At 38.1% G+C, this 26,835-nt stretch overlaps 2 protein-coding genes and 2 long non-coding RNA genes across 22 annotated transcripts; 2 read left to right on the forward strand and 2 right to left on the reverse strand.

Annotated features, from left to right (window-relative positions):
• Nucleotides 1-34: 34 nt before the first annotated feature.
• Nucleotides 35-15,741, reverse strand: LOC108951669 (uncharacterized). Of its 14 annotated transcripts, none has more exons than XR_010492465.1 (14): nucleotides 14,995-15,741; nucleotides 10,969-11,225; nucleotides 10,030-10,339; nucleotides 9,013-9,075; nucleotides 8,227-8,916; nucleotides 6,633-8,104; nucleotides 4,793-5,172; nucleotides 4,611-4,709; nucleotides 4,473-4,514; nucleotides 3,558-4,324; nucleotides 3,297-3,463; nucleotides 2,897-3,023; nucleotides 884-1,257; nucleotides 35-668 (listed from the first exon to the last, which is right to left on the reverse strand). It is a non-coding gene; the product is annotated as an uncharacterized LOC108951669 (long non-coding RNA). The 14 variants fall into 14 exon arrangements; XR_010492463.1 differs by adding an exon at nucleotides 1,904-2,012 and having other exon boundaries at nucleotides 4,473-4,712; XR_010492455.1 differs by adding an exon at nucleotides 9,781-9,835 and having other exon boundaries at nucleotides 4,473-4,712.
• On the forward strand, nucleotides 5,580-14,480 carry LOC103972645 (putative ABC transporter C family member 15). Of its 2 annotated transcripts, XM_065132505.1 has the most exons (13): nucleotides 5,585-5,785; nucleotides 5,863-6,080; nucleotides 6,698-9,069; nucleotides 9,343-9,429; nucleotides 9,691-10,359; nucleotides 10,485-10,649; nucleotides 10,956-11,250; nucleotides 11,355-11,569; nucleotides 12,719-13,024; nucleotides 13,417-13,480; nucleotides 13,598-13,837; nucleotides 13,927-14,047; nucleotides 14,156-14,480. In XM_065132505.1, exons 2-13 carry the CDS (start codon nucleotides 6,050-6,052, stop codon nucleotides 14,157-14,159), a joined length of 4,569 nt encoding a protein of 1,522 aa, XP_064988577.1. In that variant the 5' UTR covers nucleotides 5,585-5,785; nucleotides 5,863-6,049; the 3' UTR covers nucleotides 14,160-14,480. The 2 variants fall into 2 exon arrangements, with proteins under 2 accessions (XP_064988578.1, XP_064988577.1); XM_065132506.1 differs by lacking the exons at nucleotides 13,927-14,047; nucleotides 14,156-14,480 and having other exon boundaries at nucleotides 5,580-5,785; nucleotides 13,582-13,740.
• A 208-nt stretch (nucleotides 15,742-15,949) lies between the features above and the next one.
• Nucleotides 15,950-25,922, forward strand: LOC103972646 (putative ABC transporter C family member 15). Its single transcript, XM_065132508.1, has 11 exons — nucleotides 15,950-16,056; nucleotides 18,763-20,522; nucleotides 20,791-20,877; nucleotides 21,139-21,807; nucleotides 21,933-22,097; nucleotides 22,399-22,693; nucleotides 22,798-23,012; nucleotides 24,174-24,479; nucleotides 24,895-24,958; nucleotides 25,075-25,314; nucleotides 25,403-25,922. The coding sequence occupies exons 1-11, from the start codon at nucleotides 16,023-16,025 to the stop codon at nucleotides 25,525-25,527; spliced, it is 3,960 nt and encodes a 1,319-aa protein (XP_064988580.1). The 5' UTR covers nucleotides 15,950-16,022; the 3' UTR covers nucleotides 25,528-25,922.
• LOC108951753 (uncharacterized) lies at nucleotides 18,401-26,742 on the reverse strand. Of its 5 annotated transcripts, none has more exons than XR_010492469.1 (9): nucleotides 26,494-26,742; nucleotides 26,310-26,358; nucleotides 21,478-21,787; nucleotides 20,730-20,920; nucleotides 20,466-20,577; nucleotides 19,959-20,369; nucleotides 19,680-19,874; nucleotides 19,416-19,509; nucleotides 18,401-19,271 (listed from the first exon to the last, which is right to left on the reverse strand). It is a non-coding gene; the product is annotated as an uncharacterized LOC108951753 (long non-coding RNA). The 5 variants fall into 5 exon arrangements; XR_010492468.1 differs by having other exon boundaries at nucleotides 19,416-19,557; XR_010492467.1 differs by having other exon boundaries at nucleotides 18,401-19,509.
• Nucleotides 26,743-26,835: the final 93 nt, after the last annotated feature.

A 26,835-nucleotide genomic window follows, 5' to 3' on the forward strand; every position in this document is an offset into this window, starting at 1 on the left:
CTCACATTCAATACATTTATGAAACATTCGACACTTACACTTAAATCAGTACATTTATAAAACTTTCGACACCTACACGATCAACGATCAATTCTTTGACTCGACATTCAATTTTCAACATAATAATTTCTCAACATAACATTCAACACTTCTACTCAACAATTGACCTTTCGATGGTTTAAGTTTGTGATCGAAATATTTCTTATACTATTTTTCTTAAGCTCATCAATTGATTTCATTATCAAAATCTTTAATATATAAATAAAAAATTAAACTACTATACATCGATTTGCCGCTATTTAATTGTCCAGAGTTAATTTTATCCTTTTTACTTAGTTTGATCAATCGATTTTTGAAACATATTAAGTTTTAAAATCGATTAAACATACTAATACGCTAATTCAAAACCCACCAAAAAACCAAGAGAATGTAGAGCCAAGGCAAGCGAAGACACCGTAGTGATCATCAACGTACATCCACCCTCTCCTCTCCTAATGCATGCAAGTCCCATGCGCATGTCGGTCTTGTGACTGAAGGCACCTTGTCCTCAACCCCCATCACCAGCACCACTCCGTCACTTCTGAGATTGCCCTTCGTGATGGCGAAGTCACGATTGGTGGAGTGATGATGACAATGGCACCACGCTGTAGTTCATGGAGTGCACCATCCTAATAAGAAAACAAGTACTAATAAGCCACCATCCTAATAAGGATTTATATTGATCTAATCTTAATAATAACATATATCACATATACAGCATGTACTATGGCATTATAAAAAACACATTGCCAAAAACTAATAGCAGAACATATGAAAAGCAAAAAATGAAACTAAAACCAAAATATTACGGATCCTCAGTAAACTTGTGAGGCAAGATGCTAACCTTAAAACGGACACCAGTGGTTGGTCCTGAACCAAGTCAACCAGCATATTAGTCCCATCTACTGCAAGATGGAGTAGGGAGATTAATTTTTGGTTCCTGAACCAAGTCAACCAGCGTACATAACCCCCTTCTCTCTTCATCCCTCAACTGAACCCTTCAGCAACCTCTCTTCCTAACGCAACTGCTTCCATTTGGTTCCTGATTCATTTCACTGTTCCTCACATCATCATCTCTTTTTACCTTACTGCTCGTTCAATTGCATGGGGACATCCTGGTCCTCTGCTTCATACTTCTCGCTGTGCTTCCGGTTCCTAACGATCTCAGCCTCCTCAACAGCATCCTCGAGTGGTGGAAGTCCAGGAATGCCATGAAAACTGTTCCCATTGTTATCAAATTAAAAAAAAAAAAGCATAACAATCACCATTCAATCTACAAAACAGAAAAGCTAAGCATAGACAATTGCTAATTAATAATAAACCACACAATAATATATATCCAGTACAAAACACCACCTTAATATAACTAAGCATTAGAACCCAGATCGGACATAATGCAACCAACCATTGAGCCACTAGTTCACTAGTTGGATCAATGAGTCAAATGATTGATAGGTTATATCATACATTATGCATATAATAAAGATTTATTTTAACAGTAAAAATATATAAATATTATATTAAAAATATATTTGTGGCGTCTCTTTGTACAAAAATGAATTCACAAGGAACTTGATAACCAAAAGATAAAATTCAAACCCCCATGAGTCGGACGACAGACAAATAGGACATTAGTATATGATGCGAGGTAATAAAAGTAGAGAATATATAATATGATGGTGAAAGAGAATTAAATTGTAAAACTGCTTACATAAGTGTCACAAGATTTACTAGATTCATGGCTATTGTTAAGTGAAACAGGTATTTCTCACCAGGAGACATCAAGACCTCATCTGTTAGTAACAAACATGACCTCCAGATCATAAACATAAAAAAGAAAAGAACAATGAAAAGTAAGACCGACCTGAGAATAGGCAAAACGCATCAAACAATGAAAAGTAGAAGAGGCCACTGGATAGAGCTCTTAGTCCAATAGTGAAGAGGGGAATAAGCAACAAATTACATAGAACAACCTGAAAAAGAAAAAATTGCCAATGGAAAAAGTAAAAAAAAAAAAAATCACAGGTCAGACTTCATGAATACACTAATGGGTACAAGGTGTTTGTTGGATGGACAGAGGCATGAGACCCCGATGCATACACATTTCCAATTCTCCAATTTGGCAAGGAGACAAACTGGAAATAGAGGGATACTTAAGATAAGAGTAGTTAAATAGAAAATAAATTTTTTATCACAATGCTGCAGGATGTGGAATACAACCACACAAAGGGAGACCCTTTTTTTAGCATCTTGAAGAATTATTTTGTAGCACTGTGTTGCATTATAGCCACATATATGGAGTTCGACAATGCAGTTGCAGATTTGCAGCCAAATAGACAATATACAAGTTTATGTTATACGATGCCGACCGAAATGATGCTTATAGCACATGCTTAATGCTATCAAAAACCAAGAAAATTGGTCATCTTATTATTCCACAAAAGAAAGTCTAAAACAAATGCCACTCTGAAAAAATCAATTGCTCCTCAGTTTTTCCTCCTCTAACCCTATCCACCCATACTATTTTCACATAGAAAGCTAGTTACTACTCAAAAGAAAGGACCTACAAGTGCCTTGTAGTTTCTTTCCTGTAATGATCAATAGACTGCAGTCCTCATGCTGCTACAAATGATAATCATCACAAACTCAAATAATATAGCTCATTTACTGAGTGGGCATGTCAATTTATTGATCAAAGCTATAATTCCTTACTAAATCATTTGATTCATATCTGTTTAGTTTTGCCCATGCTCGCAGTAGATGGAACTTTCCAAATGCTAAATAGCATAAATGCATACATTTAATGTATAAAAGCTTTGACTAAAATAAGCAAATCATTTGAAGTATCAAACCATACCCAGGTTTGTTTGATCTAATTTCAGCAGATTTCCACTCATCTGGAATCATCATGTACTTCTTGAAGTCACCAAACAGATCAACATCATGCATATGATTTGTCCAACGTAGAGTCCATTCGTCTTTCCCTTTGCAACAAAAGATAATATATAGAAAACCAAATTAACAATAACTTCCGGATGTACTTATTGAAATCATCAAACAGATCAAAAGAATGCATACGATTTGTCCAGCATATACTCATTCGTCTTTCCCCTTTGCAACGAAAGCTAATATATAGAAAACCAAATTAACAATAACTTCTGGTCTTGGGTTTACCACAAGAACTGATTGGCACAACACCACGAAGCCAAATCTTGCGAAGAACTTGATGAACCACACTCAAGATTCAGATTAGTTACCTGAATATTCGAGCCTCCCGTTTCTTGATCGTACATCTTACACCTTCGAGCTTCGCAAAGTTTTCCAGCGGCATCACCGGCAGATTGCCCACCACAATGATATTCCCAAACCCACCTTCGGACTCCAGAGGATCCTCTCGATACAAATCCCCATCATAATCACCGCACTGACTAAGAAAAAATCACGAACAAATCAATACAAGAGACAAAAAAATCATACGGAAGAAAGATCTGCTTGAGGGTAAGATAGATCGAACCCACATCAACCAGGCGCCTTGCAGTTGTTTCTGTGTTCGATCACCGAACCACCTTCACCATCTTCGAGAAAGACGGGTACATCTTTCCGCGGAAAATCCAAAGAAAGTGAAGCCTCCGACATGGATTCTTGAAAGAGGAGGAGAGATCGTAACAACCGGGAGCGATCGGTGAAACCCCGATGGCCTCGTTGGCTCTCCCCTCCGAAACCGGTAAAGAAACCCCAAAATTGCCGCACGTGTGACGGGGAGTCGAGGACGACTATGTGGGAGAGCAGAAAAGGGTCTCTGCGGAGAGGCGGATGCAACGTAGTATGCGGACGATGATCTCTGCCGTCCGTCCTGCTCTCGTGGCATGATGGCCGGGCCGGGCCGGGCCGGGCCGGGCCGGGCGCCTCCAGACATGGGCCTCGTCTGGTAAATGCCATTGCAGTCCCTCCCGTAATGATACTGAATATAATGGCTATGATACTGAATATAATCTCTCTGTGGGCATTAAAACTTCAAAGAAATAATAGATACTATATAATGTAAGACGATTTGCGACCAGAAACATATATTTTATTTGCCTTCTCAGGCTGTCACCTTTTTGATGCACTTGTCCCTCTCTTGCCAAATAGGTGCAGTTCCACTGTCAGCTTTGCCAAATTGGTGTCACCGTGATCGACCCAGGAGTCGAGTACAGCTGTGAGGATTCTCTCTTCCCAAGAGATTGGTAGTGGGCAGCACCATGATCGATCCATGAGCGACTGTCACCTTGCCTGGTTCTTCCATCTGTCATGTCATATGCAGCAAGAAAAGAAGAAATGTTATATGTATTTGCAGCAATATTATTATTCACCTTGCAGTCGAGTTGGGATATGAGGAAGGCCATGGAAGTGGCATCTCCTTTTAGGAAAAGCACAGAAATATTATTATTCACCTTCCAGCGTTGCTCCATGGCTCTCTGTCTCCCACTTCCCGCCTGCACGCGAGAGAATGGTGCACGATGGTCTAAAGGTTCTCTGTCTTATAGCAGGCAAGTGCAGTGATCACATTTCAATCATGGCCGAGAATGTACCAGTTCAGACACTCGACACAGTATTGGTGTCACATCACACTTTTGCTATCAGTTGTAAGGTATGTTGTGTCTGAAAGTTCATCGAAGAGAAAGCAGAACCTGCTGATCCATTTAAACTTCAAATCAATTACTGATACTAAAATATGTGTAGACCAAGTGTTCCATCAAAGAGAAAAGCAGACCTTAAGTGTGTAGATCCATCTGCCAATTCCAGTCTAAAAGTCAGCAGAACAGTCGACTTACTTGATACTGCTGACGAGGAAATGCACCTCCAACACTGTAGCTTTCAGCATCACCTTCTTGCTTTCCACGCAATTCGAGTCTTTTTCTAACCTCAGTGCCATCGAGATGACGGAAATAGTGATCACCACCAACAAAGCATATATTTAAGCTCACTTCCATGCGTTGGATTTCTTGGCGCCCAAGGCTCAGAGAGGCCCAGCTGTAGTGCAACACTTGCAGAAAGCAGGTTAAGCCAAGAAACATGTGCATGCAAGAAGAAGGGACATGATTTGTCATCTGGAGTCTCTTGTTGCCTTTGCCTCGGTGGATATCCACTCTCCTGCAAAGAGACAAAGGTTAGAGTGGTGTGTTCTTTCATATGCATGATGGTGATGCAGAGAAAAGAATGGCTTCATCTCATGTATCAGAGCAATGTGAACTAAGATTCTGATCTCATGTTCTTTTTTTAATGAGGCAATCAAACACATGGTGGCAGACGTGAGTTCATCCACAAAGATTCAAATTAATAGAAAAGTTCTAAGTTTACTGGTGTTTTAACTAAAAAAGCCTATTACTTCCTACACAACCTGAATTCATGGGGATATGATAACATAACTGAGATCTTATCACAAGTACATGTTATCCAAACTGACTCATGATTTGGTTGCTTGTTCATGTTTGGCTTGACCATATCAACTTTTCATATCCTATCGATTCCATCCCTGTTCATCTCACCCAAAATAATGAGTCCTAACAGCACAAAATAATCAGGAACAGAACGCATGGTTGTCTCAAGACCGTACAACTCATTTTCCCCATGAAATCTCAACTAATCCTCTGTTTTCAATGAAACACCAAGTTTTTGAGTTGGAATGGACGACTGAAATCAAATTTAGAGTCGTCTCCTCGACCAAGACAAAACCATGCATCATCAGATGTGTCACCTGAATCAGGTTAGTCCTCCTCCTGGGGTTAATTTATCTATACAAAGAACACCAAAAGCGTTACCAACCCTAACCATTGGGTGCAGGAGATCGTCGTCACTCTGCACGTCCTCTAGGTGACGGAGGAATACATCATAATTTCACCCACCCTCATGCAGTATAAGTAAAGGCTGCTGCATCTCTTTTCACTTCTCCTTGCACTTCATTCCTTTGGGACATTGAAGGGTTTTCTCATCGGTTTTAAACGGGGGGACAACAAGAGCAACCAGGAGAATGCTTCATGAAGATATGATTCATGTACCAAGTAAGATCTAAATGTCTGTTTGCAGTATCTTCTTTATAGATCCATCAAAAGAAAGAAAACATGCATGGCAACAAAGAACCAAACTTGTGTGCATTAGTTCAATATGTTATATGTCTTTCGTGAGGCTGAAAAAAAGATCCTTGAGTCATGTATTATGGGTGGTTTGCCAATCGACAGTGATCATATATCAGAGGCTTTGAATTCCTATCATATGTCTGTATATAGTAAGACTTAGAAACAGTAGGACTTTCATAACACATTAAAACAGAATGACTGAATCTACATTGTGCATCATTCTCAGAAGTTTTATTTATCTATCATGTCAATCCTTTGCAAATCTTGCATGTTTGTTGAAAAAACAATTCGCAAATATTACAGCAGATAGACTACACTACTGAACTGTAAAAAATATTCAATGCTCATGTAATTAGTACTTGAAATACTTGAATTAGATCAGAGTGCAACACCAGCCAGGAAAATTTTACGAGGCATGTAATATTTCTACCTTCCGAAGTGAAAGAATAAAGCTATCTTAGTTGCTTGCAGACTTACCTGTCGTAGCTACAAAACTGTTGTTCATTACAAACTGAAAAAGGTACTTCATGCTGCACTTGCAGATTTCCATTCACTTCAATCTTGGAAAGGATGGCAAGATATCAGCGTCCTTTGTTTCTGGAAGAATGTTTTTGCATTTCTCAATCTCATCTTTATCAGTTGCTTCTTGGTTCAACTCCTATGGAAAATATTACACAAATCATGTGAAAAAGAAAGCAGGACTATTGCTGAAGAGATGCAAAATTGCACTACTGATGAGCATAAGCTTGATCATATACGCTTGGGATCGACATACCAAGCTGCTAAAGTTTGTTGCTCCCTGATATTGGCCATCAACCTGTTCAGACTTGTTTTCTTTCTGCTAGAAGGAAGCGGAGGCAATTGCAAGTACATTGTATCAGTTGTAGCTGAGACAACACAGTTGATATCATGGATATTTCTGGTTGCTGTCATAGTTAATCTCCCACAAGCTAGATCTGTAAAACTTTCTTGGATAATAAGAACATGGTTCATATGCAGCTTCCTGCAATCAGCTATCTGTACTGCTCTTGATATACGCTCCACACTTCTAGCAAAGTCAATCTTAGGAGTAGAACAATATACAGAGATAATAAGTCTCTTTCCTTGCATGCTACTCTTTGTTATCTCAGTCAGAGGTACAACAGGGATCAACTGCGATGCCAATAGCCTTAAAGAACCATTATTGCAAGTGCAAACATCAAAGGAGAAGCATGCTGAGAACAAGAGGAGCTCCTTTTACAGGAGTGCAAGTCTTATACAACTTGTGACCTTCTCATGGCTTAACCCACTTTTCACTACCGGAAAGATGAAACCTCTAGAGCAGAATGACGTACCAGACATTGATAAAAATGATTATGCTGAGTTCTTGTCTCACTCATTCAACTGTTGCCTGAATAACGTCAAAGAAAGATACGGCTTGAGAACTTCATCAATCTACAGAGCAATCTTCATGTTCATCTGGAAGAAGGCTGTGATTAATGCAAGCTTTGCAGTTGCAGCTGCAGGGGCCTCTTATGTTGGACCTTCACTGATTGACAACTTTGTTAAGTTCTTAGGAGGAGACAGGAAGCATGGATTGAAGAGTGGATACGTACTTGCACTTGCATTTCTCAGTGCCAAAGTTGTAGAGACTGTGTGTCAGAGACAATGGATTTTTGGAGCTCGACAGCTTGGAATGCGCTTAAGAGCTGTTCTAATATCTCATATATACAAAAAGGGCCTCATTTTATCAAGTCAGTCTCGGCAGAGCCATACGAGTGGGGAGATTATCAACTACATGAGTGTGGATATCCAAAGGATTACCGACCTGATATGGTATTCAAACATAATTTGGATGCTTCCCGTCCAGATTGCACTAGCAATATATGTTCTTTATAAAAATCTTGGAGTTGGAGCTTTGGCTGGATTAGCAGCAACAACAATGATAATGACATGCAATATTCCCTTAACTAGAGCACAAAAAAGATATCAGAGCAGAATCATGGAAGCTAAAGATGCGCGAATGAAAGCAACTGCAGAAGTCCTGCGAAACATGAAAATCTTAAAACTTCAAGCCTGGGATCTGCCATACCTTCGCAAGTTAGAAGACCTGAGAAACACTGAGCACAATTGGCTGTGGATGTCTTTAAGATTGCAAGCAATTTCATCTTTTATATTCTGGGGAGCACCGATGTTCATATCAGTGGTGACATTTGGAACGTGTATAATCATAGGAATCCCTCTAACTGCAGGAAGAGTTTTGTCTGCGTTGGCAACATTCAGAATGCTGCAAGAACCAATCTTTACTCTCCCCGATCTGCTTTCAGTACTTGCACAAGGAAAAGTTTCAGCTGACAGAATAGCAAAATACCTCCAAGAAGACGAAATGAGAGCTGATGCGGTTGAAATTGCTCCCAGAAATGAAGCAGAGGTTGATGTTGAGATTGATCGTGGGACATTTAGCTGGAACCAAGACTCAGGATGCCCCACACTTGAAAATATAGAGCTGAAGGTGCATAGGGGAATGAAGGTGGCTATTTGTGGTCCTGTTGGTTCGGGAAAGTCTAGTTTACTCTCATGCATCCTTGGAGAAATACCAAAGCTTGGAGGGAGAGTAAAAATTAGGGGCAACAAAGCATATGTTTCACAATCCCCATGGATACTGTCAGGAAATATTAGAGAAAATATTGTCTTTGGAAATCCTTTTGACAATGAAAAGTATGAAAAGACAATTGAGGTTTGTGCTCTGAAGAAGGATTTTGAGCTCTTTGCTAACGGGGACCTGACAGAGATTGGAGAAAGAGGTATAAATATGAGCGGAGGGCAGAAGCAAAGGATCCAGCTAGCTAGAGCAGTCTATCAGGATGCTGATATATACCTTCTTGATGACCCTTTCAGCGCTTTGGATGCTCATACAGGCACTCAACTGTTCAAGGTTATCCTGTAAAAATATCCTTTAAATGAATGATCCCTGTCCTCTGCCCTCTAAACAATTAGCATAGTAAAAGACTAGGATTGATAAAGAAAACCATATATTCTGTGTTATATATGAATTTCCTTGTTTTGTTCTGATACTTCTTCAAGTATATATTCTTCAAATGAATCTGAAGAACAAATGTTCAAGATGCCTAGTAAATTTTCACATACAATTTTGTCGGTATGTAAAACTCTTTATACGCCATTTAAATGTTTTATGCTTCCTTTGCAGGATTGTTTAATGGGTGTTCTCAGAGACAAGACTGTACTCTACGTTACACATCAAGTTGAATTTCTTCCAGTAGCAGATCTTATCCTGGTAAACTAAGAACTGCTGAACTTTCTTTTCCTTAAATTATTATGCTGCAAGAACAATAGTTATTTTCTCATTGCATTTTAATGAACAAAACTATATGAACTTAATATTAATTATCCAGAAGAAGTGCTAATCCCATTAATGGAAGGTTGCAGTGTCCTTAAAAAACTATGCTACTCATACTCCTCAATTAATTGTATTTATCATAAAAAATTAGCATGACAAATACCAGCTAATAGAAATTGCAATTAATTAATACAACAGGTAATGAAGGATGGTAAAGTTGCCCAGGCTGGATTGTTTGATGAACTTCTAAGACAAAACATCGGATTTGAGGTGTTAGTTGGAGCTCACAGTGATGCTCTTGAATTGATACTCAATGCAGAAACCTCAAGCAAATCATTACTAGCTGCAGAGAAAAATATACTAGAGGCATCAAGCAACGATTCTGATGCAGAAAAAACATTAAATACTTCATTCCAAAACATCAATAAGCAAGAGTCTGAACATGATATTTGTCAAGATATGGCTGATAGAGGGAGGCTAACACAAGAAGAGGAGAGAGAGAAAGGAAGCATTTCGAAAGATGTTTATTGGTCATACCTGACTGCAGTACGAGGAGGTGCCTTGGTTCCCATAATAGTCATAGCACAAGCATTTTTCCAGGTACTGCAAGTAGCAAGCAACTATTGGATGGCATGGGCTTCTCCTCCATCTACAACTACAGAGTCTACGGTGGGACTCAAGTTTCTCTTCTTAGTGTATATACTTCTTTCAGTTGGATGTTCAGTGTGTGTGTTGATCCGAGCAACTCTGCTTGTAAAAACGGGCCTTTTGACATCTCAAATTTTTTTCCAAAAGATGCTCCACTCTATCGTTCGTGCCCCAATGTCCTTCTTTGACTCAACGCCATCTGGGAGGATTTTAAACAGGGTCAGTACTTAGTTTAATCTCTCATTTATGTAGTTAAATTTGTTATTCTTGTAATTCCTGAATTGTAAATAGTTATATAGTTTTGTGGTTAAGACTAATAGTTTCTTATTATGAATTATTTGTAGGCTTCTATGGATCAAAGTGTGCTTGACTTAGAATTAGCTGGGAAATTAGGTTGGTGCGCATTCTCAATTATACAGATTCTGGGGACTATTGCAGTCATGTCGCAGGTTGCTTGGCTAGTTTTCGCAATATTCATTCCAGTGACAGCAATCTGTATATGGTATCAAGTAAGAACACTCTCATTCAAAAATATACTCAGAAAAATATTCAAGATTTTTTGTTGATATCAAAGAATGTCAACATAGATATTCTTGAATATTGAGAGAAACAATTTGACTGTTTTCTTTTTCTTTTTCCTCAAACTGTAGTTCCCATGATTTAGTTGTGTGCTAGGATGGATGATGATACATAAGAGGATTTACCTACGGAAATATACTCAACTTTGGCCATGATTTAGTTAGATTTTCAGTTTAATGAATGATTAAATCATTTTGACAATTTGAAGACTGAATTTTTGACAATGACTAATGCAGCAATACTACATACCCACTGCAAGAGAGTTGGCTCGGTTGTCAGAAATCCAGAAAGCTCCGATCCTTCATCATTTTGGAGAATCACTCTCTGGTGCTGTAACTATTCGAGCATTTGGGCAGAAAGACCGTTTCAGCAATACAAACCTCAGTCTCATAGATAATCACTCAAGGCCATGGTTCCATAATATTTCTGCAGTGGAATGGCTCTCATTCAGATTGAATTTGTTATCCAACTTTGTGTTTGCTTTCTCATTGATTGTGCTTGTGAACCTGCCAGAAGGATTTCTTAATCCAAGTGAGCATATTCAAGTGAAATATTCATTTACCTAAATTTTACTTGATAATACCTTTCATATTAGTCTGTTAATCTAAATGAAATTTCATGTGTATGTTGTACAGGCATTGCAGGACTTGTTGTGACATATGGATTAAATCTCAATTCACAGCTAGCAACTATCATCTGGAATATATGCAATGCACAAAATAAAATGATCTCAGTTGAGAGAATTATGCAGTACTCAAGGATTCCGGGTGAAGCTCCTATACTCATAGAAGGCTGCCGACCACCAACCAATTGGCCACATTTTGGAACTATATGCTTCAGGAACTTAGAGGTATAACTTAGAACTCAAACTCCAACATCACATGCATGTTTATGCATAATCAAGAGTCATACTTAAAGACAACCATACTAATTGGCAGGTTTTTTTCCATTTGAAACGATAGATTTCATATAACAAAAAGTCAAATAGTATGCATAGAACATGCTAACAGTTGGTTTCACTCAATGTCCAGTCAGCCTTCTTTTGTTCTTGCTAGTGTGGGAGGTGTGACGGGACATCTTTTTTCTGAGTACTGTTGATGCAAATTATTCATTTCATAATTTCATAATACTGGTTAACAGTTGAAGTTATCTTCAAATAAATTGTAAACTTATATTCCGAAACATTGCAACTTTCTTAAAGTAGAAATTTTACAAATTATGATATAATTTCCATGACACAACAAAATGGGAATTTCCTGTAAGGCTTAGTGGGCTTACATATGATTTGACTTCTTAGACTCTCAAGTCTCAACAAGTATAAACTATCAGATGGATGAAAGCCAGTTGAGCAGTCCTATCTTTGCCCAAGTCACCATGGGTGATGTATGAGTACAATCATTAGACCCACTGTGTCAAGACTTGCTCCATTTGCAGTTCTTTTAGACAGATGCTTAGCTCCACGGAGCTCAATTCAAGTCTGTATTTTATTCTTGATTTCTTTAGCAGAACTGATTGACTTTGCTAGGTTCTTCTAATAGCCATAATTTCCTTTCCTAGCTAGGCAGTACCAACACTGAAGATTCAACTAGTTTGATCTGCACAAACAAGGATATTGTGTCCAGATCTGAAGCGTTAGGTCATTTCTATAAGATAATAGAGACCACAATCTCATCTGCATTTTTGCTTAGATCACAGTTTCATCTGTTTGCCAGAGAGCAACGCTGTTGCAAATATTAGGTGAATTTTTACCCTTTTCATAGTCATATTAGATTGGTCAAATAGATAAAAGTTTGAATTTTTTTCCTTTAAGAACAAGCATTGCTTCTCTTGGGAATTTTGGTCATGGAGATCTCATGGCCCAAGATACGTACATCTTGATCATGTTATGCAAATGAATTTTGTATTCAACTTTAACAAGTTCTCCTTTTTCCTTACTTCTACAGGTTAGATATGCTATTTTCTGATGCCTTAAAGCTTCCTGTTGTTGTTGTTTGTACAGGTCAGATATGCTGAACATTTGCCATCTGTCTTAAAAAACATAACATGTATAGTTCCAGGAAGAAAAAAGGTTGGTGTTGTAGGACGAACTGGCAGTGGCAAATCAACTTTGATACAAGCTCTTTTCCGTATCGTTGAACCAAGAGAAGGGACCATTGAAATTGATGATGTCGACATCTGCAAGATAGGCCTCCATGATTTGCGCTACAGACTCAGCATCATACCGCAAGACCCAATAATGTTCGAGGGAACAGTGAGGGGAAACCTTGATCCATTGGAGGAATACTCAGATAGCAGGATATGGGAGGTAAGTTGTTTCTTAAAACCAAAATTTTTATAATATAGGAATCCAAGAAGATAACTACGGCCATGATTATTAAGCGAAGGTCTGATGAATCAGAAACATATGAGTATTCGAAAAATAGAGTTGCTAGAAGCAAACTTAGAAACTATTAATTGACTATATATCGCAGACCAAGTTGAGGATAAATCCTGCCCTGCATAATTTGAGTTTATCTAAATCTATTAGCATTCAGTTCATGTTGAACGAGAGATTTAACTCAGATGGTTAAGTTTCTGAATGGAAGATGTTTCTTGTCATCCGTGCTCTGTATGTAACTGTCTTTAAGAGACAAAAATCTAAATCCTATATAAGTGTATACTAATCAGAAGATTGACAGATACATTATGATCACTCAGGTTCTAGACAAGTGTCAGCTCGGTGATTTGATACGCCAAAGCAGCAAGAAGCTGGATTCAACTGGTAAGGCATGTGCAGGAGGTCTTGGCATATGACAACATATTTATGGTCCATAACTACTTGAATGGTATGATCAGTTATTATTACTAGTTTAATAATTGAAGGGGGGGCTTCATACAGTTATTGAAAATGGCGAAAACTGGAGTGTCGGACAGAGGCAGCTATTCTGTCTAGGAAGAGCGCTGTTGAAGCGAAGCAACATTCTTGTTCTGGACGAAGCAACAGCCTCAGTTGATACCGCTACGGATGGAATAATCCAAGAAACACTACGTGAGGAATTCAAGGACTGCACTATCCTTACCATAGCTCACAGGATTCACACAGTCGTAGATAGCGATCTCATTCTGGTCCTTAGCGAAGGTAATTGAAGTTATGATCGATTTAAATAAATATATTTTGCAGAAAACTTGTGCATGATTTAGCTCACAAAGTTTCTTGTTCTTGAGCAGGAAAGATACTTGAATATGACAAACCATCCACGTTATTGGAAAGAGAAGATTCATCATTTTCTAAGCTTATAAAGGAGTATTCAATGAGATCACAGAGCTTTAACAATGCAACACAGTGCAAGTAACACAACTTAGTCCTGGATGTTCCTATCTTTATATGTCTGATGTAGAGACAATCCTTGGGTCTCCTACGGAATGATATGGGTAATTTGTGCTAACTCAATGCCAGGTAGTTGATTTCTCCGGCAAAGACTGATAATCTCATGGCAAGAAATGTTCTTCACCGGTCACCAAAGTTCTACCAAGCCATGCCGACAGGTGTTCTGCATCAGGTAACATTGACAAAGTTCCGTTTACAAAACACGACTTGCAAATTTCACCGATGTACTTGTAGCAGAATATTTTTGACAGAGAATTGTTCTAGATGACTTTCCTTGAGTTATAGTGCTTCACACTAATAAGCTAAGATTGTATTAGATAGGTTTCTTTCCACCGATAGATGTTTGCCTATGTAATTGTGACATAGATTAAAGGTTTGCTTTTACAACTTTCAAGTTCGTCTTGTTGGATTCCCATGTCTTATACTGTTCAATTTTGAGTTCTCTAGAAAAAGAGATGGCACTATAAGATTATTTAGGTCAAATAATTGGGCATCACCTCCACAATAATTGAACCCCAAACAACTCAAGATGAAAAGGGGTACCAATTACCAGTTAGTCGAAGCCCCGATTGCTTGTTGATCAGAGAGTAATGCTCACACCACTGACCCGGGAAAAATATTGCATCTACCCCAATGCCTAATTGATTTAGCCCTCTAAAGAAGAAATCTCTGCATGGCCTTCCAAAATTCAACAAAAGCCGATTCTTGAACACTCCAGTCGCAAGAAAAGGAAGCAAATCAACTAATCAATAACACGAAAAGGAGGTGAATTGCATCCCGACAAGGATCCGAACCCATGACCTATTCAACGCCAAATCAGAAAAGGCACATCCAGTAATAGTGAACTAAGAATACATTCGACATTGCCCTAATCAATGCGAAAAACCAGCAAAAGAACAAAATCTTACCATAGCCATGCTTCATCTCCTTCCAGAGCAAGCCGTGTCCCCATCCGCGAGGTGAGGCGACGGCACACAAATCGTGGCTGCGGGGAATGGCGGGTCCGCTCACTGTCGTGACGACGACACGAAGGCGGAAGCTGCTTTGAGCCGGCGGCAACCAGCAGAAGCGTCTCCAAAGACCACCACCGGGCCCGCATCCAAGAAAAGGAGTCGGAAGCTTCCAATTAGGTCTTCTTTATCTCGTTATAAAAGGCATTTAAAGATACATGTATGTGTGTGCATACGACCTACGTAGGGCATTACAGATTCCACATTTAGGGGCAATAACAATGACCACAGTATCCGAAAGTTCAACGAAGAAAAGTCTGATCCAAGCGAAGGATCAGTGAAAGACCAACTGTTCATGGAAGAGAAAGCAGACCCACAGCGTGTGCATCCGCTTCCCAATTCCAGTCTCCGAAAGAGGGATTCTTTTCTACTCACCGAACACCAATTGCAGCCTTCTGCATCTTGCTCTCCACGCAACTCCAGTCTTTTTCTAAGCTCAACGCCATGGGCGAGAGCGCGAAGGTGGCGGTCTTCACCGACCAACCATACCTTAAGCTTGCTTACTTTCAGAGTCTTTTTTTATAGCTCGGTGGATCTCCACTCTCCTGCAAAGAGCCAATCATCTCATATCTCCAAAAAGAACAAAATGATCAGGAATTCTTATTCCCCTGTAATCTCAACTCTGTTTCCGTTCAGAACAGGGAATGGGATGAAGAGTTCGTCATCTCCTCGACCAAAAGAAGAAAACATGGCATCGTCAGACGTACAAGCTTTACCAACCCGAGCCATTTATTTGGTGCAAGAGTTCGTCATTCTACACGTCCTCTACGTGACGAAAGAACACATCGTCATTGCACCCCCCACCCTCATTCATCGAGCATAAATAATGGCAGCGAGCATCTCTTTCACTTCTCTTTGGACCCGTTTCCTTCTCATCGACTCTCAGCAAGGGGACACCGAGAGCCGGCTCGAGGGTGAAGAGGAGAATGTCTCATGAAGAAGACGTGATTCACGTACCAAGTAAGATCGAAATGTCTGTTTGCATCATGTTCTGACACTCACGTCCCACTAAGAACCTTATGCATCCAATATCTCAGTCGTCTTCACCGCTCAACGACACCGACCTTCAAAGCAGATGATTTTAGATCCTAAGCTCTCAAAGAAATCTATGACTTCTATTTTGGTAGTTTGATAAGAGCAAAACAAATCTGTTAGATTTCTTGATGAGATTAATCAAAGAAGTCGATGATAGTGTTTGTTAGACCCATTACCCTTGGATCATCATTCAAGAATAATACAAGTGCTACCTCTGTAACAGTGGTAGCAACTTGAACCCCATTAAAAGAGGAGGAGGGATTGATTGATAGAGACCACGAGGGAAAGATGAGATTGAGTCTCCCAGCTCAAACCCAAACAAGAAGAATAGAAGAAGAAGGTGGAAGACAAAAATGACATTTCAAACCTTTTATGATGGGGTTTAAGAGTTGATAATTCTGAACCATAAAATCCAAAAGGTCTAAAATAAAGGTCGGATGACGACACCCTTTTATAGGGAGCGACTGACCCTTGAGTTCTATTAGTGCACCCTTCGTTTGCATGATGATGTGAGGCCATTGATGATCGATCGCTAGACATAATCTTTTCGGATCCTTAATAATTATATAGTATGTTGAATCTCGACGAAATCAATTAATAAACTTAATGAATTAATATACTTTTAAGTGATATTGAAAATACTTCGACTCATACCACCAAACAATCAAATATTGAGTAAAATAGTCAAATATTATGTTGGACGATTATGGTGTCAAAAAATTAAATGTCGAGTTGAAGAATTGATAGACATGTGGAAGAATGGGCTTCTACTAAAAGCTTGAACATCGTGTCGAAAGGATTAAATATTATATTAGAAGATTTGCTATTGTGGTGAAACCAATATGTTTGATGATTGGATGATATATTAGAGGATAGGATGATGTGTCGGAAGTTCAAAAGAGTGGATAATATGTCAAATACTCGGTTGACTTATCAAGGCCTTAATCGAGATCATTTTAGATTAATTTGAGCCGATATTAGGTTGAAATAAAGTTAACTTATCATAAAAGTTAAGACCAAACAAGTGACCTAAAATAGTCTTAGTTGGTGTATAATAGTATCACTTAAGTTAATCGATAAGTACTATTTATACTTTATTAACCTTTTAGACTGTGTTACTCTCTATGGTGATGATAGTACTACTTAGGATGCGGTACTGTTTAGAATTTAAATTTTATGGTGATAGGGCCATCGGAGCATATTTATGACTTTTAAGAATTTAATATTTTGACTCTATTTTTGAAGCATTTTGAGGTATATAAATACCTTATTTGGGCTTGGTTGATAGAGCATTCATTTTTTAAGTTATAAAATAATGTAGCTATCTTTTTTAGTATTATTTGAGTTACTTCTTCTCTCTTGAACGTAGTTGTGATACTAACTATTAGAGATAAAGAGATTTATTGTAAAAGAGTAAGTATAAAGATTCTCTCGTAAGCCTAGAAAAAGATAACTTTATAAAAAAAAATAAATGTAAGGATCTCTTGTAAAAGCTTAAAAAATGAGAAATATTATAAAGAGTTGTTAATCTTCACCTATTAGAAGCAAGATTGATAGTGAAAACTGATGATCTCGAGGAAAGAGGAATCATGAGTAGACATAGGTCAATCAAACTATTATAAATCAGTTTACATTTATTCTCTTGTTTATGATTTTTTTTTCATGATTGCTTACTTATTATCATCCACTTTACTCGCAACCCTTTCTTATACGCTATATTTGATTGTTCAAAAATATGTTTTTATCTATTAATTTTAAAATTAATTAAATTTATTATAGTGCCAATTTACTCTCCCTCTTAGTGCAATTAAGTTTTGAGCTAAAATTAGAACCAACTGAATGAATAAGTCGCATAACGATAATAAGGCATTTATATGAAGCATCCATCAATGATATTGCGATGAAATATGATCATTAAAAAATTCAAACATGAAATATTCTTTAATAATGATATGAAAAATATGAACATTAAGCATCATTGATATTGACGTAATTGAATTTGATTATAAAATATTCTTTGATGATGATGCAGTCGAATTTGACTATTAAATATCATTGAATGACGATATGATTGAATTTACACACAATGATATAATTAAATTCGATCATTAAACAAATGATATAATCAAATCTTATCATCAAATACCCCCAAAGACAATGGGTAATATCCAACAATTAAACATCATTCAATGATAATACAATCAAATCTAATTATGAAATTTTTTTAACGAAAATGCTACCAAACCAACCATTAAGGATCATTCAATGATAACGTTGAATCTGACCAATGCAACATTCGTCAATAATGATGCACTGAATCTGATCATTAAGCATACAATAATGTTCATGACAGATAATTTGATTGGATTGCTCATATGAATATGACATTATGCCTAAACTCCCTCTGCATGACAAAATACAAATGGATACACGGATAATTCGACACCTTCCTGTTGATGTCCCACTGAGTACCTTATAGATTCAACACATTGCCCAAACCTTCATATGCAGCTTTTGTAGTCATCTATTTGTGCCTGTTCTTGATATACATACACTCCATTCTTCTAGCAAAGTCATTCTTAGGACTAGAACAACATACATAGGTAACAAGTCTCTTTCCTTGCACGTCAGTTGACTCCAATAGCTTGAAAGAACCATTGTTGCAAGTGCAAACATCAAAGGAGACGCATGCTGAGAACAAGAGGAGCTCCTTGTACGGGAGCGCAAGTCTTGTACAACTTGTGACCTTCTCATGGCTTAACCCACTTCTCGCTACTGGAAAGAGGAAACCTCTAGAGCAGAATGAAGTACCAGATATTGATAAAAATGATTGTGCTGAGTTCTTGTCTCACTCATTCAACTGTTGCCTAAATAACGTCAAAGAAAGATATGGCTTAAGAACTTCATCTATCTACAGAGCAATCTTCTTGTTCATCTGGAAGAAGGCAGCAGTCAATGCAAGCTTTGCAGTTGCAGCTGCAGGGGCCTCTTATGTTGGACCTTCACTGATTGACAACTTCGTTAGGCTCTTAGGAGGAGACAGGCAGCACGGATTGAAGAGTGGCTACATACTTGCACTAGCATTTCTTGGTGCCAAAGTTGTAGAGACCATGTGTCACAGACAATGGATGTTTGGAGCCCTACAGCTTGTAATGCGGTTAAGAGCTGTTCTAATATCCCATATATACAAAAAGGGCATCGTATTATCAAGCCAGTCTCGGCAGAGCCTAACAAGTGGGGAGATTATCAACTACATGAGTGTGGATATCCAAAGGATTACTGACCTGATGTGGTTTTCAAACATCATTTGGATGCTTCCTGTCCAGCTTGCACTAGCAATATATGTTCTTCATAAAAATCTTGGAGTTGGAGCTTTGGCTGCATTAGCAGCAACAACAATGATAATGGTATGCAATATTCCCTTAACTAGAGCACAAAAAAGATATCAGAGCAGAATCATGGAAGCTAAAGATGCACGAATGAAAGCAACTGCAGAAGTCCTCCGAAACATGAAAATCTTAAAACTTCAAGCCTGGGATCTGCCATACCTTCACAAGTTAGAAGGCCTGAGAAACACTGAGCACAATTGGCTGTGGATGTCTCTAAGACTGAAAGCAATTTCATCTTTTATATCCTGGGGAGCACCGATGTTCATATCAGTGGTGACTTTCGGAACATGTATAATCATAGGAATCCCTCTAACTGCAGGAAGAGTTTTGTCTGCATTGGCAACATTCGGAATGCTGCAAGAACCAATATTTACTCTCCCCAATATGCTTTCAGTACTTGCACAAGGAAAAGTTTCAGGTGACAGAATAGTAAAGTACCTGCTAGAAGACGAAATGAGAGCCGATGTGGTTGAAATTGTCCCCAGAAATGAAGCAGAGGTTGCTGTTGAGATTGATCGTGGGACATTTAGCTGGAACCAAGACTCTGGATGCCCCACACTTGAAAATATACATTTGAAGGTGCGTAGAGGAATGAAGGTGGCTATTTGTGGTACTGTTGGTTCGGGAAAGTCTAGTTTACTCTCATGCATCCTTGGAGAAATACCAAAGCTTGGAGGGAGTGTAAAAGTCAGTGGCAGCAAGGCATATGTTTCACAATCTCCATGGATACTATCAGGAAATGTCAGAGAAAACATTGTCTTCGGTATTCCTTTTGACAATGAAAAGTACGAAAAGATAATTGAAGTTTGTGCATTGAAGAAGGATTTTGAACTCTTTGCTAATGGGGACCTGACACAGATTGGAGAGAGAGGTATTAATATGAGCGGAGGACAGAAGCAAAGGATCCAGCTAGCTAGAGCAGTCTATCAGGATGCTGATATATACCTTCTTGATGACCCTTTCAGTGCTTTGGATGCTCATACAGGCACTCAACTGTTCAAGGTTGTCTTCTAAAAATATCCTTTAAACAAATGATACCCTCCCTCTGCTCTCTCACCTATAACATAGTAAAAGACAAAGATTGATAAAGAAAGCCATATAGTATGTTATATCTGAATCTCCTGGTTTTTATCCAATGTCTTCAAGTGTATGTTCTTCCAATGAATCTGAAGACCAAATGTTCAAGATACCTAGTAAATTTTCACTTACAATCTTTCCAGTATGTAAAACTCTTTGCATGTTGTTTAAAAGATTTGTCCTTCCTCTGCAGGATTGTTTGATGGGTGTCCTCAGAGACAAAACTGTGCTTTATGTTACCCATCAAGTCGAATTTCTTCCAGTAGCAGACCTTATCCTGGTAAAACGGAACTGCTGAACTTCTTTTTCCTTAAATGATTATGCTGCAAGAACAATAATACTTTTGTCATTCATTTTAACAAAAACAAAACATATGAACATAATATTAATTATCAACAAGAAGTGCCTGTCTCATTAATGGAAGGTTGGTGTCCCTAAAAAACTATGATACTTATGCTCCTCCTCAATTAATTGTACTCATTATGAACAATTAGCATGACAAATACCAGCTAATAGCAATTGCAATTAATTAATATAACAGGTAATGAAGGATGGAAAAGTTGCCCAGGCTGGATTGTTTAATGAACTTTTAAGACAAAACATCGGATTTGAGGTGTTAGTTGGAGCTCACAGTGATGCTCTTGAATTAATACTCAATGCAGAAACCTCAAGCAAATCATTACTAGCTGCAGAGAAAAATATACTAGAGGCATCAAGCAACGATTCTGATGCAGAAAAAACATTAAATACTTCATTCCAAAACATCAAGAAGCAAGAGTCTGAACATGATATTTGTCAAGATATGGCTGATAGAGGGAGGCTAACACAAGAAGAGGAGAGAGAGAAAGGAAGCATTTCGAAAGATGTTTATTGGTCATACCTGACTGCAGTCCGAGGAGGAGCCTTGGTTCCCATAATAGTCATAGCACATATATTTTTCCAGGTACTGCAAGTAGCAAGCAACTATTGGATGGCATGGACTTCTCCTCCATCTACAACTACCGAATCTACAGTCGGACTCAAGTTTCTCTTCTTGGTGTACATGCTTCTCTCAGTTGGATGTTCATTGTGTGTGTTGATCCGAACAACTCTGCTCGTAAAAGCTGGCCTTTTGACATCTCAAAATTTTTTCCAAAAGATGCTCCACTCTACCCTTCGTGCTCCAATGTCTTTCTTTGACTCAACACCATCTGGGAGGATATTAAGCAGGGTCAGTACTTAGTTTAATCTCTCATTTATGCAGTTTAAATTATTATTCATGTAAATCCTGAATTGTAAATACTTGTGTAGTTTTGCGATTAAAACTAATTGTTTCTTATTGCGAATTATCTCTAGGCCTCTATGGATCAAAGTGTGCTCGACTTAGATTTACCTTGGAGATTAGGTTGGTGTGCATTCTCAATTATACAGATTCTGGGGACTATTGCAGTCATGTCACAGGTTGCTTGGCCAGTTTTTGCAATATTAATTCCAGTGACAGCAATATGTATATGGTATCAAGTAAGAACACTCACTCACTCAAAAATTACTTGGAAAAATATTGAAGATTTGTTGTCAATATCAGAGACTGTCCACATAGAAATTCTTGAATTTTGAAAGAAAAATTTTGACTGTTTTTTTTTCTTTTTCCTTAAACTGTAGTTCCCATGATTTGCTTGTCTGCCAGTATAGATGATATTATAAACATAAAAGGATATATCTATTGAAATATGCTTAACCCTAGTTAGATATTCAGTTATAATGAAAGATTTAAATCATTTTGGCAATTTGAAGACTGAACTTTTGACAATGACTAATGCAGCAATACTACATACCCACTGCTAGAGAATTGGCTCGTTTGTCAGAAATCCAAAAAGCTCCGATCCTTCATCATTTTGTAGAATCACTCTCTGGTGCTGTAACTATTCGAGCATTTGGGCAGAAAGACCGTTTCAGCAATACAAACCTCAGCCTCATAGATAATCACTCAAGGCCATGGTTCCATAATATTTCAGCACTGGAGTGGCTCTCATTCAGATTGAATTTGTTATCCAACTTTGTGTTTGCTTTCTCATTGATTGTGCTTGTGAACATGCCAGAAGGATTTCTCAATCCAAGTGAGCATATTCATGTGAAATACTCATTTACCTGAATTTTACTTGATAATACTTGTCATATAAGTCTGTTAATCTAAGTGAAATTTCACGTGTATGTTGTACAGGCATTGCAGGACTTGCTGTGACATATGGATTAACCCTCAACTCACAGCTAGCAACTATCATCTGGAATATATGCAACGTAGATAATAAAATTATCTCCGTTGAGAGAATTATGCAGTACTCAAGGATTCCTAGTGAAGCTCCTCTACTCATCGAAGGCTGCCGACCAACAACCAATTGGCCACAAGTTGGAACTATATGCTTCAAAAACATAGAGGTATAACTTAGAACAAAAACTCCTATATCACATGCATGTTTATGCATAATCAAGAGTCATACTTAGCGACAAGCATACACATTGTACAATTTGGAGAAAGTTTTGTCCTTATGAAACAATAGATTTCATGTAACAAAAAGTCAAATAGTATGCATAGTACATGATACTGTTGATTTCACTCAAAGTTGGTCATCCTTCATTTGTTCTTGATGCTGGGAGAGGTGTGAAGGGGGATCTTTTTTCTGTGTGCTGTCTATGAAAATAATTCACTTCATATTACTGGATAATAGTTAAAGTTATCTTCAAATAAATTGTAAACTTATATTCTGAAACATTGCAACTTTCATAAGGGAGAAATTGTTCCAAATTATGATATAATTTCCATGATGCAACAAATGAAATTTCCCAAAGCTTAATAGGCTTACATATGATTTGACTTTTTAGACTCAACAATTATAAACTATCACATGGATGAAAGCCAGTTAGGCAGTCCTATCTTTGCTGCATGAGTACAATCATTAATACAACTATATGAGAAAGACTTGCTCATAAGGACAATCATTGGATGCTCCATTTGCAGTTCAGACAGTTAGATGCTTAGCTCCACAGAGCTCGGTTCAAGTCTATGTATTAACATTTTTAGTTGATATATTCTTGATCTCTCTAGTAGAACTGATTGACTATTGCTATGTTCTTCTAACAGCCATAACTTCCTTTCCTAGCTAGGTACCATCTCTGAAGATTCAGCAAATTTGTCCTGCACAAACAAGGATATTTTGTCCAGATTTGAAGCTTTAGGTCATTTCTATATGATAATTGATACCACACTCTCATTGCATTTTGCTATATATAACACTTTTCATCTGTTTGCCAGAGAGTAATGCTGTTGCAAATACTCGGTGAATTTCTAGACCTTTCATAGTCATATTAGATTGGACAAATAGATAAAAGTTTGAATTTTTTCCTTTAAGAACAAACATTGCTTCTATTGCGAATTTTGGCCACAGAGATCTCATGGCCCAGGATATGTACATCTTGATCATGTTTATGTAAATGAATGTCATACTCAACTTTAACAAGTTCTCCTTTTTCCTCACTTCTACAGGTTAGATATGCTATATTTTGATACCATAAAGCTTCTTCTTGTTGTTGTTTGTACAGGTTAGATATGCTGAACATCTGCCATCAGTCTTGAAAAACATAACATGTATAGTTCCAGGAAGAAAAAAGGTTGGTGTTGTAGGACGAACTGGCAGTGGCAAATCAACTTTGATACAGGCTCTTTTCCGTATTGTTGAACCAAGAGAAGGAACCATTGAAATTGATGATGTAGACATCTGCAAGATAGGTCTCCATGACTTGCGCTCCAGACTAAGCATCATACCACAAGACCCAATTATGTTCGAGGGAACAGTGAGGGGAAATCTTGATCCATTGAAGGAATACTCAGATAGCAGGATATGGGAGGCAAGTTGTTTCTAAAAGCCAAACTTTTTATAATATAGCAATCCAAGAAGATAACTATGGCCATGATATTAAGTGAAACTCTGATGAATCAGAAATATCAAGTAATAATATGATGTGGGACGTAGGAGCATTTGCAAAATAAAAATTTCTACAAGCAAACGTAAATTCTATTAGTTGACTATATATTGTAGACAAGTTGAGTATAAATCCTTCCCTGCATAATTTGAGTTTAACTAGATCTATTAGTTTTCAGTTCATGTTGAACAACAGAGCTTTAACTCGGATGCTTCAGTTTCTGAAGGAAAGAAGTTTCTTGTCCTCTATGCTCCATATTTAAATGTCTTTAAGAAACAAAAATCTAAATCCTATTTAATTGTGTGCCAATCAGTTTGACAGAAGCATTATGATCACTCAGGTTCTAGACAAGTGTCAGCTTGGTGATATGATACGAAAAAATAGCAAGAAGCTGGATTCAACAGGTATGACATGCCCAGGAGGTTTTGATATATGACAACATACTTACAGTCCATAACTACTTGAATGGTATGATCAGTTATAATTACTAGTTCAATAATTGATGGGAGGCTTCATACAGTTATTGAAAATGGAGAAAACTGGAGTGTTGGACAGAGGCAGCTACTCTGTCTAGGAAGAGCACTGTTGAAGCGAAGCAACATTCTTGTTCTGGACGAAGCAACAGCCTCAGTTGATACTGCCACAGATGGAATCATCCAAGAAACACTACGTGAGGAATTCAAGGACTGTACAATTCTCACCATAGCTCACAGGATTCACACAGTCATAGATAGCGATCTCATTCTGGTCCTTAGCAAAGGTAGTTGAATTATGATCAATTTAAGTAAATATAGTTTGCATAAATTTTGTGCATAATTTAGCTTACAAAGTTTCTTGTTCTCGAGCAGGAAAGATACTTGAATATGACAAACCATCCACGTTATTGGAAAGAGAAGATTCAGCATTTTCTAAGCTTATAAAGGAGTATTCAATGAGATCACAGAGCTTTAACAATGCAACACAGTCCAAGTAACACAACTTAGTCCTGGATTTTTCTATCTTTATAAATGACTGGTGTAAAGGCAACCCTTGACTCCAACAGAATGATATGGGTATTTTGTGCTAACTCAATACCAGGTAGCTGATTTCTCTGGCAAAGACCAATTATCTCATGGCAAGAAATTTTCTTCACCTGTCACGAAAGTTCTGCCAACCTATGCCAACTGGTGTTCTGCCACACTTAACAGTGATGTACTTCTAGCGGAATATTTTTGACTCAGAGAATTGCTCTACATGACTGTCTTTAAGTTCACACGATTAAGCTAAGATTGTATTAGATAAATTTCCTTCCACCAGTTGATTTTTGCCTATGCATTTATGATGTAGATTAAACGTTTGCTTTTACAATTTCAAGTTCTCATTGTTGGATTCCCATGTCTTATGCTGTTCAATTTTGAATTTTCTAGAAAAACAGATGGTACTATAACATTGTTTAGGTCAGATAATTGGGCATCACCACCACAATAATTGAAACCCAAACGATTCAAGATGAAAGGGGAACCAACTATCAGTAGCCCCGATTGCTTGTTGATCAATTGACCTGGGAAAAATATTGCATCTACCTCGATGCTTAACTGATTTAACAATCACAGAGATATACTAACACATACTTTTAAGGCCTACATGCAAGTTTGCCTCCAAAGAAAAGTTCTACATGCTCTTCCAAAATTCAACAGAAGTCGATTCTTGAACACTCCAGTCACGAGAAAAGTAAGCAAATCAGCCAAACATTAGTACGAAAGGGAAGAGAATTACCTGGGTAACATATTTGGGCACCATCTCGACAAGGATCCGAACCCATGACCTATTCAACACGAAATCAGAAAAGGCACATCCAGAAATAGTGAACTGAAATTCCAACTTCAAGAATATATTGGACATTGCCCTAATCAATGCGACAAACGAGTAAAAGCAAAAGGGAAAAGGAACGAAATCTTACCATAAGCACGTAACACCGAACGAACCATGCTTCATCTCATTCCAGAGCAAAGCAGTGCCGCGGCTGCACTGCATTCTAGAGCACCATCCATGTGCAAGGCCAAGCGATGGCACATGAATCGTGGCTCACGGAGAGGAATGTTAGGTCTGCTCACCGTTGTCACGACGACATGAAGCGGAAGCCGCTTTGAGGCGACAAGGCGAACGCACGGCGATCGGTCTCTTGTTCTCTTTGACCGTTAGGGACGGCGACCGCACCACGAAAGGGCTCACACCCACCTCCTCCGTCCAAGTAAACAAGTTGGACGTTTCTAGCTCGTCCTTCGAGTGCCTTTGCGGCGCA

Source organism: Musa acuminata, chromosome BXJ2-11 (genome assembly GCF_036884655.1).
Source record: "Musa acuminata AAA Group cultivar baxijiao chromosome BXJ2-11, Cavendish_Baxijiao_AAA, whole genome shotgun sequence".
NCBI lineage: Eukaryota > Viridiplantae > Streptophyta > Magnoliopsida > Zingiberales > Musaceae > Musa > Musa acuminata.

Coding starts and splice junctions, on each gene's coding strand:
- LOC103972645 (XM_065132505.1), top strand. CDS start 6,050: ATGCTTCATGAAGATATGATTCATGTACCAA. Junction 13,025..13,416: donor CAGATAGCAGGATATGGGAG/GTAAGTTGTTTC, acceptor ATGATCACTCAG/GTTCTAGACAAGTGTCAGCT. Junction 13,838..13,926: donor CATTCTGGTCCTTAGCGAAG/GTAATTGAAGTT, acceptor GTTCTTGAGCAG/GAAAGATACTTGAATATGAC.
- LOC103972646 (XM_065132508.1), top strand. CDS start 16,023: ATGTCTCATGAAGAAGACGTGATTCACGTACCAA. Junction 20,878..21,138: donor CAGTAGCAGACCTTATCCTG/GTAAAACGGAAC, acceptor TTAATATAACAG/GTAATGAAGGATGGAAAAGT. Junction 23,013..24,173: donor TATGCTTCAAAAACATAGAG/GTATAACTTAGA, acceptor TTGTTTGTACAG/GTTAGATATGCTGAACATCT.